At 41.3% G+C, this 13,862-nt stretch overlaps 1 protein-coding gene across 8 annotated transcripts in view; it reads right to left on the bottom strand.

Moving 5' to 3' along the window:
• LOC311500118 (neurexin-1a-like) overlaps positions 1 to 11,921 on the bottom strand; it is a gene marked incomplete at its 5' end in the record, with an annotated part of 245,797 nt that extends 233,876 nt beyond the window's left edge. For 4 of the 8 annotated variants that reach the window (XM_084561318.1, XM_084561319.1, XM_084561321.1 and 1 more), the window contains one exon: positions 11,210 to 11,921. In XM_084561318.1, coding sequence (XP_084417444.1) covers positions 11,210 to 11,921 — 712 coding nt within the window. The remainder of the gene's footprint in view (positions 1 to 11,209) is intronic. The other 4 variants (XM_084561323.1, XM_084561322.1, XM_084561324.1 and 1 more) reach the window with 1 other exon arrangement.
• Between the last annotated feature and the right edge of the window lie 1,941 nt (positions 11,922 to 13,862).

Below are 13,862 nucleotides of genomic sequence, written 5' to 3'. Positions count from 1 at the left end.
ATCCGAGGATTGACGATATCTAGGAGAGTATTACAGATGTGGAGTCAATCTTTTTTTTTTTTTTTTTGTGATGCAGGAGTATTAGTCTTAGTGGAGGAATTAAGAAATCAATGTAAACTGAAAGGTTCTAAGTATCAAATTTGTAACTCATTGTAATAGATCTCACAGCTTCATGTTGCAGCAGTGTGTTTCCAAAGCACCTTTTACAACAGTTGCTTAAGGAAAGTAGTTGCCGACGCTCCCGCTGTTGACGTGTGACAAATCCCTATCTGAGGAGTGGCTCTTCAAAAAAACATGAATAAAGCACGGTGAGCATTAAATGCAGCTAAGCTCTAAGTAGTGTTAGCATTAAGCTAAATCCTCTTCCATTATAAATGACAAGACAGGTCCCTTGTTAATGTGTAGCCAAGGATCAATGATCACTGACCTAAGTATTGTTTTAATCATCTATTTGTTGAAATCACAATGCATATTAAGGGTTTTCTTCTTATAGCTAAACATCCTGGATAATTTCTCAAATTATACACGATCAGAACTGAACTGTTGTCACTTCAGGTTTATTTGCCCAAATCTTCACTCCCCACTGGAATTCACAAAAGGCTTCAAAGTCACAAAAACTGTACCTGAAAAATGGATTTCTCTACTCTATCATTAGCATGGCGACTTTCAAATGATGGCCTTGCACTTTCGACTTGTTTTTCCGTATTTCAGACGGCTCTCATGAGTGACAACACCCAACCCGCAGCATCAAAGGCTATTTTATGTTCAAAGTGAAGACATCAGCTCCTGCCTAGAATTTACAGAGTTTAGCTTCTAAACTGCTTAATTCTGTATCTGATTAAGGGAGATCAAACCGTCGAGATTGCATAGAAAGCACGGTAATTATGCTGCTAACACAAAGCACAGGTATGAAGGACATCACATCCAAAGGAAGAAAAAAAGCGTGTTTAAAGCAAGAATTCTGTCAGATCTCATACACATATGAGATATCCATGGCGGTGGCTGATATTTAACAGCGTTCAATCAATAAATTATGCATCTCGTGATATACTGCGTGCTCCATATGCCAGCTTAGCGCGCTGCAGTAAGAAACGCACTCCATAGCTCAGGCTAATACGAGTGTGAGTGTGTGACATGGATATCCGGATGTGTTTATTTGTGCCGTGGGATGAATCCCGTTAAAGGAGGAGTTTGGTGTCAAAGAATTTCACAAACACCCTTTGACAGTCGGGAGCAAATGTATTTAAACAAGGCAAAAATCCTCCGGGAAAATCCCTCTAATCTTTTGATCCCAATATCTGTCTTTGGACTCAGAGACAGCAGTATACTATTAATCTGCTTTTGTCTGAGTGAAGCGGCAGGAGGCCTCTAGACGGAATGACACTTCCAGAGATACAGCGCGGTCACATGGTTTTCGCGCTCACACAATGGTAGACGCGCCTGAAAGGGAGCGATCATTCAAATTCCGTTCATCTTCCTATACGCCGTGTCTCATTGCAGTTAAATTCATATATGTGACTTTGAGGAAAGCTGGTGAATACTGAATCCTTAAAGCATGTACTCGCATGGAGCCATACATATAAATCATCTCAGGGGGATAGTATTGCTTTTCAAGTGTCAAACACAGTTACACCTTTGAATACATTATATTTATTGTGGGACTTTACATATACATTTAAAGTGCCAAGGTGATTATTTTCTCTACAGTGACTCATCATAAATTCTATTATCCTCTTATCTGCATGCAGGTAAGCATGAGTCACTCTTCTCGCACATTCAAAGCTGATTTGAATTCCCAGCATGGTTTCATACAAACCCATGATACTAAAATAACAAATTTTACCATTTGTGTCACTTGTTGAGCCCCTCAGTTTAATCACACATCCATTCTGTTGTCGTTAGCAGTGTGTTAAGTTTTCCTTGGGGATACGACTTGGCTCCAAATCTGCAGCAGTGTCTTAAGCCACAAAGCCGGAGCATAAACCAAACAGACATCTCACTTTGAATTGATTGGCGCCGTCGTGCAGAAGTAAAATAGACAGTGTAGGTTAGGATAGCTAACCTGTCTGCCAAAATATCGTTTAGCAACAGAATGTTATTTGTGTTTCAGTCGGATAGACCCAGTGGCTGAGCTGAAAAACCTTCTCACCTAACTCTCAAGTACCCTTCCAGCCTTTCAGCACCTTTCAGCTCATTATTTCGGTTTCACAGCTATTTTCAACTTCGCTAGGAGTCTAACACCAGTGGCGTTTGACCTCACTTGTACTTGAGCCTTTTGTCCTGAAATATAATTCTGCTAAGCGTTGCAAACGTACTTTATTTTAAACATGTGGCGTGGAACTCACTGTTACTGCTGCTCCTGAAAAACTTGAGTCATTTGCAATTTATGTAGGACCCTTCAGATCCTTTACCTAAGTGAAAGTGCTAATGCAATCTTGATTCTGGACTTGCATGGAAAGCTTTGAGATTAACTTGTGACTTGCAAAACAATGACTTCTGCTCCACTGTTTTAATCTGAACATCTCTTGTAAACCCATTAAACACAACCTCTCCACTGCCCCACATCAGAAAGTGTTGCCGTTAAAGACTTTTCTTAAAATGGATGGAAATCTACCGACCTTCGTCAGTGACACAACTCCAAATTAAAGCTAATGCTGCTTCTCCTCTGCTGTGCTGAATAAGTAAATATGCAACTCTGTGAAAACAGCTATGCCGTGTAGACTTATTAATCATCAGTTCAATCAGGCTAAGCAGAGTAGCAAAAAAGTAATTACTGCAGAACTGCAGTAACAGCCACAGATTGCTACAAAAGCACGGGGAAAGAATCTTGTTAGAAGCGAGCAAACCTGCTAAATTTGCAAATTGTTCCGCGAGAGCTTACGCCACGGGATGATGCAGTTGGGTCGAGATTGTTTCAGACAATGTAAAACGCAACCTCTAATGCAATTAGGAGGTTGTCAGAGTCATCGTATTTTGAAGTTTACCAGGCAATCCCATAACCATTGATTAAGAATATATTGGTGTAAGAAAGACACAGTCAAGGAACCAGTGAAATAAAACAAGCCCAAAAAATTAATGTTTTCACTTTGGAGCACCATGCAGAATTCAAGTTCCTGGATTAAAAACATGTACAAGCTCTATTTATATGATGTGTTTTCTTCTCAGATGAACATACTGTACGCAGGTTTATAAGTGTCAGTGTAATATACACTAGCAACCTTGAGCTACTTCTCTATCTATTACCTATGGCAAGATATTCAGGAAATGTTTCTCGAGTTGTGAATTAGTTCTCGGTGATCAGCCCTGAACCTAAAGTACTACTTCAAATAATAATGGTACTTCCAAGACATGGTCAAAAACCTTATTGTGCATGAGCCAATGTGAGCAGTGCATTCTTTCCTCTATAAAGCAGTATGGCACAAATGTGACGTTGTTCTGTGACTTGTGATGATAGGATTATAAAAATAGGTCACTCACTGAAGGCACCAGCCATTTTTTGTTATTAAAAATTAGCAGCTTAATCAAGGTGTTTAAGTTTTGTTTGTCTCTTAAGCGGCATTTGTTCCGAGGGCGGGCCGAGAAGCTATGCCGTCGTCGTGAAATTAGAGCGCAACGCAATCACGGTTATTCACTCTATCCAGGCACGGTGAGCTGTCCTCCGAATGACATAACACATCAACGCGACGAATAAAATACTGTGCAATCCTCGCTGAGATCTGCCCCACTTTTTTTTTTTTTTGTTAATATATATATACCTGGACTGATTTACGGTGGGCTAATGTACAATGAAATAAACAACATCATTTCATTTTATCAGGATAAAATATGGAGCTGTGCAATGCATCTATGCTATTTCTCTAATGAGAAACAAAAGGGACAGATTTTGGGAACTTACCGACCATATAACAGTGCATTTAAATAATTGTTCTAACCGATCAAAGGGATTTGTGTGTGTGCGTGCGCGTGTGTGTGTGTTTGTATATGTGTGTGCTTGAGAGAGGTCATGTAATGTGCAAGCTAGCGGTTGGGCAGGGGAGGGTTGACAGTTCTGGTGATAAATCCTTTAATCCTTTCATCTGATCAAAGTAAGACAACAGCTTTTAAATGATTTAATGGAAAGGTCAATTTTAAACTTCAATATGCTGTATAGCTCAATGCATGTATGGACATTAGGTAAACTTACAGATGAGACAACATATATATGTATATATACACATATATATTAGTTGGTTTCAGCAGTTTTACAATTAAATGTGTCTTCTACGCTACGGCACTTCATACTGACTGGGACAGGACCATTTATTCGAGAGGCATGTAGAACACCAGCTCGAATCTGTGTTTTACGTTTGCGGCCTGATAAAATGATGCACAGACATTTTTCTGCTGCAGTTGTTGCTTACCTCAGCTCAGGATGGCGAGAAAGCAAGCACCCACATTACCTTGGGGTGGAACACTATCTCTGCACTTGCTAGAATACTGAATTGTCTGGCAAAGGTGACTTTTGGTGGAATCTTTCGTTCGGGTTATCTAAGAGCCGTGGGTTCACACAGTCTCTCGCGCGGACAGCTGCAGTGGGAGTTACATTTAAAGAGTCTATCTTTAGCGCAGGCAAATGTGACAAATGCCGTTTCTTAAAGACATGGCTGACAAAATCATGAAGCAGGTTTGATGTAAAAGGGATCAAAATGAACAAGCAGTGGTTTAAGCTAAAATAAATGTCACAATAGTTCTCCTTTGTTTTGTCTAGGTAGGAAAGGGAACCAGCTTTTTTACTTTTACTTTTTGTTTTACCTTTTCATTTCTTTTCTCTGGCACATTGACAGAATGATGTAATAATCTGATACACCAAGGCCAAGCATTCAAGTTCTGTTGTATTTGAGCTCTTTTTGTTCTTCATTTGTCCAAGCTTGTTTTAGCTCTTTGTATTTTGCACCTCTTTAAGCTCACTGCAATTTAATTTAATTTTTGCTCAGTGATTCAACTATATCTAGACAGATTTAAAGCTGCACTAATCTCTGGTATATTTTTATTGTGACAATCCATAAATTGACTTTGTGTAATGTGATGAAGTGCTCATGGAAACAAACCAACACTGTCAGCACTGGGCGCTGCAGTTGCACCTAGTTCGCGTAAAAACTTTGATGAACCCACTGTACGCTACCTGTTAAACACCACACATCAAACACAAAACTGAAGGTCAACTTATGGTCCAGCAGTGATGTCCGTTCTCGTGGCTCTATCTGTACGGAGTGAAGGATTATGAGAATTTGACCAAAGCGGAGTGGAAGTGGAAACATGTTGTCGTGCAGTCGTTACCCTTGGGGGAATGACGCTACGTGTAGGTCAAATGCTGATTGATTGAAAGGTTGACTTGGAACTCAAACGACCACAATTGTAAAAACAAAAGGACAAATAAGAGAGAGACAGACAATAGCTACATAAAAACGCTTGGTTTCACTCCACCACAGTGTTTAGCCTTTTCCACGGTTGGGGAAAACTGAAGGACAAACAACACAAACATGGACAAATTTAGCCTTTCTCGGTTGATCCGCATATTGTTGACACTGCCGAAAAGTGTCAGTAGACAACTAGAACAGGTAGATGTGTCTGCAAGGGCCACTTAGAGACGACACAGTAGCAACACAGTACCACACTGAACCCTTAATGGGTGGAAACAGTGAATCATTGAGAGCTACACCGATCAGCCACAACAGAGAACTAAATAGGAGAACTAAATAACATTGACCATCTTGTGACAATACAATGTTCTGCTGGGAAACGTTTGGACCTGGCATTCGTGTGGATGTTACTTAAACATGTGCCATCCACCTAGACCATATAGATCACTGTATAGCAATGACACTCCTTGATGGCAGCAGCCATCCCCAGCAGGATGCAGCCTGACACAGGCACACACACAAAAAGGAACAACTAAAAAAAACTAAAAACATGAAAAACAGCACAAGGTGTTGACCTGGCCTCCAAATTCACTAGATCCCAAACTGATCAAGTCTGTGGGATGATCCACAGAGGCCCCTCCCCTCAACCCATAGGACCCAAAGCCCCCCACTAACAACATTCGGTTGCCAGACACCACAGGACACCCTCAGAAGGTCCATGTCCATTCTCTGATGAGCCACAACTGTTTTGGAGGCGCAGGGAGACCTACACAATATTAGGAAGGTGGTTATAATGTTATGCCTGATGGGTGTACAGCCAAGAGCAACATTTCTTCTATTTATTGGGCAGCCAGGAACACAACCCTAACTGAATGCTAATGTTGATTCAGGTCTGCGGTCTGCGCCGTTAGACAGTGTTTGCTAACACGTCCTCCAAAGCAATTTTCTACAATCAAGTCATATTTGCTAAGTTATAAATGTTTCATTGACTGTGGCCAGCACTGCTATTTTCTGTATGTCAGACCAATCAGTTCGCTAAGAAACCCCCTCTTGAAAATCTATCAAGAAAAGGCTTTTAAGCTCATAGTTGCAGTGACAGAAGGAGGTGGACGGTCAGCGGCGAGAGAATAACTGTAACTGAATCTCTGCTCGTATATTTTGCATAATTCCATCAATCAGAGCACGGGCCTGACAGAGAGAGAGGGAGAGAGGGGTGTTTCATTCCCACACTGTACTTTGTGGGTGCCAGAGGTGACAGCAGCAGACATCGGCGCTGACAGATTGCTTGTTTGTCTTTGTTGCTACTGTTGTGTTATCTTGAGGATCTAATGACTTCGGTTCAATGGCTGTAGAAGATTAATAAGGGAGCAGATGTGTGACTGTCAATAGAGACCTTCGGAATAAGCTTAAAATGAGGCTCTGCTTTCGTCACCCACCATCTTGAAACCAGCGAAACAAGTTCTCCATTCAGGACAACTCCTAAATTTGGAAAAAGTGACTCCTTTGTCACTGTCACTGCAGCGCAGCTAAAATTAGGATGAACAGTGGACTATTCAGGGTTTCATGTGTGTTCTTTTTTTTCTGTCTTATGGATTTTTGGACAAACAATCAGAGCCGGTTGACTCTATTAACCAACGCTTTCTTCATCATTATTCAGTAGTTCTCACCCCATCACTATAATTATCCATTACTCATTTTCACATTGCAGTAATGCGACCAATTATTTTTTCGTGGGTTTAAAACTGTAAACATCAGTAGCCACCCTGTTGTGAAAATTACAATCTCTGCAACGGATTTCTTGACACACTCATTCACACACGAGGAAAATGTAGACATACGGTGTGAAAGCAGCAACCGTAGCTTTCAAGATTTAGATCCATCCCTAAATACAACCTTGAAAACTGGGATATCTAACTTCAAATTAACCTGATAGGTCTGATTTATCTACAGTGTTTATGCTAGGCTGGTATCAAGGGGGTTAATTATTTGCGAGGTTTCCTTTTTATCCGTTTAAATGAGTAATTTGTGAAGTGGTGTGTTCAAAAGGTGTAGTATGTTCTCCAGTTTGGGTTGCTGTTGTTAATAGTGCAGAAATTAACATGTTCATTGTGCTGTGCTGTGCACTAATGGGCATACGTTTGTCTTTAAATGCTCACTAAAAGGGAATGGAAATGAGTTTAGAAGGAGCTACTAACTAACTAACATGCTAATAATACACCGATCAGCCACAACATTAAAACCACTGACAGGAGAAGTAAATAACATTGAACATCTTGTGACAATTCAGTGTTCTGCTGGCATTCTGACCTGGCATTCATGTGGATGTTACTTAGACATGTAGCACCCACCTAGACCAGACCAGGCACCCCCACCACACTCCTTGATGGCAGCAGCCATCCCCAGCAGGATGCAGCCTGACACAGGCACACACCCAAAAATAGTTTAGGAGCAACTCAAAAAACATGAAGAACAACACATGGTGTTGACCTGGCCTCCAAATTCACTGGATCCCAAACTGATCAAGGGACGCATGGAACAAGCCTGATCCACAGAGGCCCCTCCCCTCAACCCATAGGACCCAAAGGCCCCCCACTAACAACATCCTGTTGCCAGACACCACAGGACACCCTCAGAAGGTCCATGTCCAGTCTCTGATGAGTCACAACTGTTTAGGAGGCACAAGGGAGACCCACACAATATTAGGAAGGTGGTCACAATGCTATGCCTGATCGATGTTAAATTGGCGGCAGTCAAGTATCAGCCAGTGTCCCACTAGTTCCAGATCCCAAATTGGTCTATTATTGTTTTTTTTTTTTCTTTTTCAGCGCAATTTCTTTTTCATTTCTACAGCACATGTCTAACATCACTATAAACTGTTACAGCACAGAAATCATCCAACAACCATCCTAGATGATGATCTGCTAGTTAAAGTGCGCAATCTGGGCTTGCTGCTGGGACCAGGCAGTGTTGAATTTACTGTTTCATTCTTGTGCGTCAACATGATTAACAAGTGGTTAGAAACACAGAATGTATAAATAAAAAGGCCCTGACTCACTGTCCCATCTTGTGGTACTAAGTGGTATTATGGCACTTACTTTTGCCAACTATGGCCTTTGCTAGTAGTTATCTCTGCATGTGTTCGACATAATGTCATGGTTATTATTTCTTCACATCCTTTTTTTCCGTTTTGACCATGTTAAATGTTGATTTTGTGTTTTAAACAAAGTTACAAATTGCCCCTTTAATTCAACGTTCTTGTTTTTTAAATACACTTAGTGTTATTCTTAAATTACGCATTTAAACCCCTCCCTAAAATGTTCTTGAGTCACTGATATGATCACAAATAGTCCTTATTCATAAAGCTAATTGCTGTTTTCTCATTAAAGACATAGCAACATATTTAGAGAGACTGTAATCCAGCTCATCTGATATGATAACACTGAAGCTGACCTTTGGAAATGAGTTTGTCTCAGTGAGAAGGAGGCAGAATACTCTAGGTTACAATTTATAATTTAATCTTAATGAATGTCATTAAATAATCATATAAATCTGTCTCGTTAAATTAAACCTAGGGTAGGAACACTGACAATAAATCATTGCTTATGCATTTTGTACAAGGACTTCACCGAGTCATCCAGCTACTTCTGCATGTCATGGGAAAACAGGGCTGCCAAGCTATTATTGATGATCTCAGAAGAAGCTATGTTCACGCCACAGAGTTGACGTCAAAGGGTTGATCAAGCACTTGTTGATGTTATGTTTATATACCTGGTAATCTCGCTATAGCTGCCAAGCTGAATTGTTTTAGCTGACGTTGTAATGAAAAGGGGTAAATAGCACTAGGAACTGGCTTTGTGTTAGACAGAGCAAGCTGGAAATTTAGGGGAGAGAGAAAGGAAGTGAGACAAATGATTGGCTGGCACTTCAGCGTGTGATTGGAGTGCTGATTAAAAGTCGAGACCAGCTAAACTTTGATTTGTAACGCGTCACACCCGTCACACCGTGACATGGGTTGGGGTACCCATGTCACGTTTTTTTTTTTCACCAGTGGTCTGAACACACCATCAGACTTCTTCCAGAGAGGCTGATTTCCTGTTTAGATGTCGTCTGTGTAGATGTTCTCTCCACACCAGGCGGCCCAAATAAATAAAAGTACATTTTAAAAACAAAAGGGCAATTAAGAAGTCTCACCTTATCAAATTTGTTAGAATTAAACTGAAATACTAAAAACTTGGGAAACTAGCAAGTCAATGCAATAACAAAGGCAGCATTAAAGTAAAATACTTGCAAAGACTGTATGCTCTTGAAAAGTGCAAGAAAACTAACAATGAGATCTGTCCCATTGGGTGGCACGTCCAACTAAATATACAGCCAAGGTTAATTTTTGATCGATATCTATTCATGGCGCTTTGATGCAGAATGGAAAACTCGTTTAAATAAACAAATACTTAAAGCTGCCCCAGCACTGAGAGGCTGTTAGTTAGAACTACGGCAACAACATCATTCATTGTGTCAGAGCATGAGGTCGGCGAGAGACCTTTTGCTCCGTCTCGTTGTTACAACACCGTCAACAAAACCGGAATAAAGCAGAAAATAAAATGTAGCCTACGCACTACAGCGCTGCATGAGGAGGACATTTTAATTAGTGGTGTTTCATATTTCCCTCAATAACAAAGGGCAATTAGATAGGAATATCTTATGCTGCAGTAGTAAGTTATTCAATGCTGACTTAATGAGCATATTGTTAATAAAAGATTTATGTGCTTGAATAAAGATACACAAGCTTATGAAATGAAATGTAAATTAGAAACGGCCAACATTAGCTTCTGTGCTCGAAATGAGACTTAAAGTCCATCAGTGTTTGAATAAGCATGAAAAATAAAAAATAACACGTATGCACTCACACCCTTCCCCCATCGCCTGACCAGCACTCCTCCCCACCACAGCAGTAAGCTGCCAACCTGTGGGAAGCACTGCACTGAATACCCTGAATACTGATACATTTTCCGTACAAGCAACTAAAAGAGATCCTGATGTTATGATTGCAATACTGAGCCATGACAGACTGATACTACTCCCATACCTCAAAGAACCCTGTGTTCTCTTTTCGTATTGATCTGCTGGGTCTCCAGCTCTTTTTATTCTCCACTATTACACGGCTGATTTTGTAGCCGTCGGAATTATTAAATCAATTAGACACACAGATCCTGTAGAAGTTGTGGCCTCTTTCTACTGTTTTTTTTTTTGTTCGTTTGTTTGTTTTTTAGAAAATGATCTGATAATAGATCACAGTCTGGTATAGTTTCGATCTGCTGAACTTTTAACTGGCAAAAGCCCTCGCCTAGTCAGTGTCTGACTTCTCTTCTCTTGCCAACGATACGGATTCATTGGACGCTTTCCACCTCATCTAGTCAATGAGATCACTCATGTTTACTCCATCTGACTCGCAGATGATTACTCTTCCATCCGAGGTAAGCCATTGGAGATGTTTCATAGGTCAACCAATCCCCACAGACCTATTTGATAAGAATGGGAGACGCCTTTGGGGACGGAGAACACCTCCATGTTTTGCTAATGAGGCCTTGCAGGAGATTGACTCTTTACAAACAACCGTATTGCACATCAGTGGCACACATGTCTAAGGCAAACATAAGGCTTTAACTAAATAGAGGAAGGGAATGCATTACTTTAGGACTGGTGGTAATTACATTAGGGTGCTTGAATTTGTAAAAATCTATTCCTGTCGACTGAGAAGACCAGAGAGGACACGTTGTACTGAATGTGTGGTACAAGCTGAATCCATGTCTTACCTTCACTGCAGTCCTTTCCTTGGAAGCCTGTCTGAGTGCAGTCGCACGTTGGTTCATTGTTAATTAAACTGCAGACTCCTCCGTTTAAGCACATGTTGGAAGTACCACAGAGGTCCTTCAAGACCCCTTCACTGTTGATCATTTCAGACTCCGTGTTGTTGACCTTTACGTCTGTTATCCATCCAGCGAAAGGGAGCTGATCCTTAACTGCAGCTGACGTCAGTCGTAACGCCACGGACTGTAACTCCGGTGGTATTCCACCAACAAACAAGTGGCTGAAAACAGTCATATCCCGTCTTTTGGACTTCACCTCGACCCACTTTATCTCATTGTCCACCATTAGGGTTGTGTTCTTAAAGTTTCTCCTTATCGTGACCGTGTGCCACTGGCTGTCGTTGACCGCCGTGTCGGACACGACGGTCGCGGGCTCGGCACAGAAGATGGAGAAGCGAAGGCTGAGTTTACCGTTCAGTATGAGAAGTTCTAGAAAGTCACAAAATCCCTCGTCGTCGAAGTAGACTAGCAGCCCGTGGGAACTCTTTGTTTTCATGTTGAAGCTCATTTCACTTTCGCAGCACGCATTCCACACCGGAAATCTGGCCCACTGTCCCTCTGCACCTGTAAATTCTAGACAGGTGCCTATTTCTACAAAGCAGCAAATGAGCAGCCCAGCCCATATGATATGGGCACCATGTGGCTTTTGTAAAATCATTGTGCAATAACAAATTCTGCAGATTGTAGGTGGGACTTATGGGGCTGAATTCACTTAGAAGAACCTTTGCTTAAGCAAAATGTATGTTGGGTTTACTGTAGACTGGCATATAACTGACTGTCTACATGGATATACAAGTGAAAACTGATGCATGGTAAGAGAAAAGATTCAATGCTTTAGTAGATTTGTGTATCAATTGGAATGGCAAACATGTATATCCTGGCGCAAAAACCATTACCTCACACTGTCCAGGCCACTGGCCAAACCTCTCACTGTTCCCGCCAAAATAGTTTGAACGGTTTAAAGGTCCTCTCTGCCATGGCTATTTAGAGCAGAGCGACAGAGATTCAAATATCCAGTGGGCACGCTCGGTCTAATTTATTTAATTATGGAACAGTCCCTTCTGGTGCCAGTTAGTGTGTGCACGGTTTCACTTGAGTTGAAATGGCAGCTTTAATCTTCATGTTCATGCCAACGTTCACTGGCGGGGTAACTGGAAGCCTAGCTCAGGGCTTTTCACCCCGCATCCTCTGTAGCAAAGAGAGAAAAAAGATGCCATATGGAGCCACGTTGGCTGATAAGCTCAGCAAAAGAAGCAGTCTGTCTGTCTGTCTGTCTGTCAAGGCAGTCCCCAGACTCAGAGCTCTCTGCAAAAGAAAAGCAAATTTAATACAGCATCAGCATTTTCACTGTATCTGTTTCCAAATCCACTTTGGCCAAAGCCTTAATGAAAAGTAAGAATTAGGGCTAAGATCATGGTATATCTGTCCAGGAATCCAGAGAGGCCCTTCTTCCTAAAAACACAAGGCCTGCCATTAGATTAAGATCACCGGGACGCTTTCCAGGAAGCAAACAGCTGCACTTGACAATCAGCGTCTCTGAATCCACACATTATTAGATCTCAGTGGCCAAGTGCTGTTTGTCTTGGAACACGCAGTCCTTCTAAGATGTGAACATGCACTCTAAGAAAAAAAAAAAATCATTGTTCACACTCACAGACGTCCGCAGACCTAAAAATCGATTTCAAAACACAATCCCAGTCGCACCAAAATAAAAAAAATAACAACCACAACAAAAACGCACGTTTATAAATAATTTTTTGCTCCTTACAACTTCTGCAAACGCGCGATCAGCAGCATTCCGATGTACGGTGTAGCAGCGTGACTGGTCTGAAGCTCAGTCTGAAGGCACAACATGAGGAAAAAGTGCGTCATTTGATTCACAAAGGTTGGTTTGTGTACGACGAACCAGTCGGGGGCTGCCGCTGGGTCTCAGTCAGACCCCCAAAATATACTCCTTTATTCCGTTTGCCTCGTCACTATTTTTTTCCCCCCACTTAGACAACAAAACGCACTCTGCCTTTGCTTCAAAATGACAAACAATTCGAACAAACAGGCAGTAACTCGACTTAAAATCAATTAGTTTGCATTTCAGGAAAAAAAAAAAAAAAGAAGAAGAAAAAAATGAACGATCTGCGCTGGCTGTGGATCGGGTTTTACTCAGGCACTGCACTTTACACAGACTGAAACATCTTCTCAATAAACTGCAAATGTGACTAAAATCAACGTTAAACGACAACAGTGCTTCTTCTAATGGACGGAATAACCCTCACCAGAAGACCTATTCTGCCAAAAACAGCACATCACTCGCCACCATCTCATCAATAACATGCCCCATACCTTAACATCTTAGCCTGGATGACAGCTGCGAAGAGCGCACTATAATTAGAGCGACGCTTTATTCCAACATCTGCGGCATTTTATCAGTGGCACACAACTATGAATTCCTAGTTTAAACGGAGGCGTTATTTATTTATATATTTATTTAGTTATTTATTTACCTTGGCGCGTGCACCTTTACTTCTACGGGACACTAAATAGTTGGCACAAGAGAGAAAGAAATGCGCTTTGACGCCAAACAACGCGGGCTCCGCTCCTAAAA

This window comes from Chelon labrosus, assembly GCF_963514085.1.
Source record: "Chelon labrosus genome assembly, chromosome: 15".
Lineage (NCBI taxonomy): Eukaryota > Metazoa > Chordata > Actinopteri > Mugiliformes > Mugilidae > Chelon > Chelon labrosus.
This window is presented reverse-complemented; position numbering and strand designations above follow the sequence as displayed.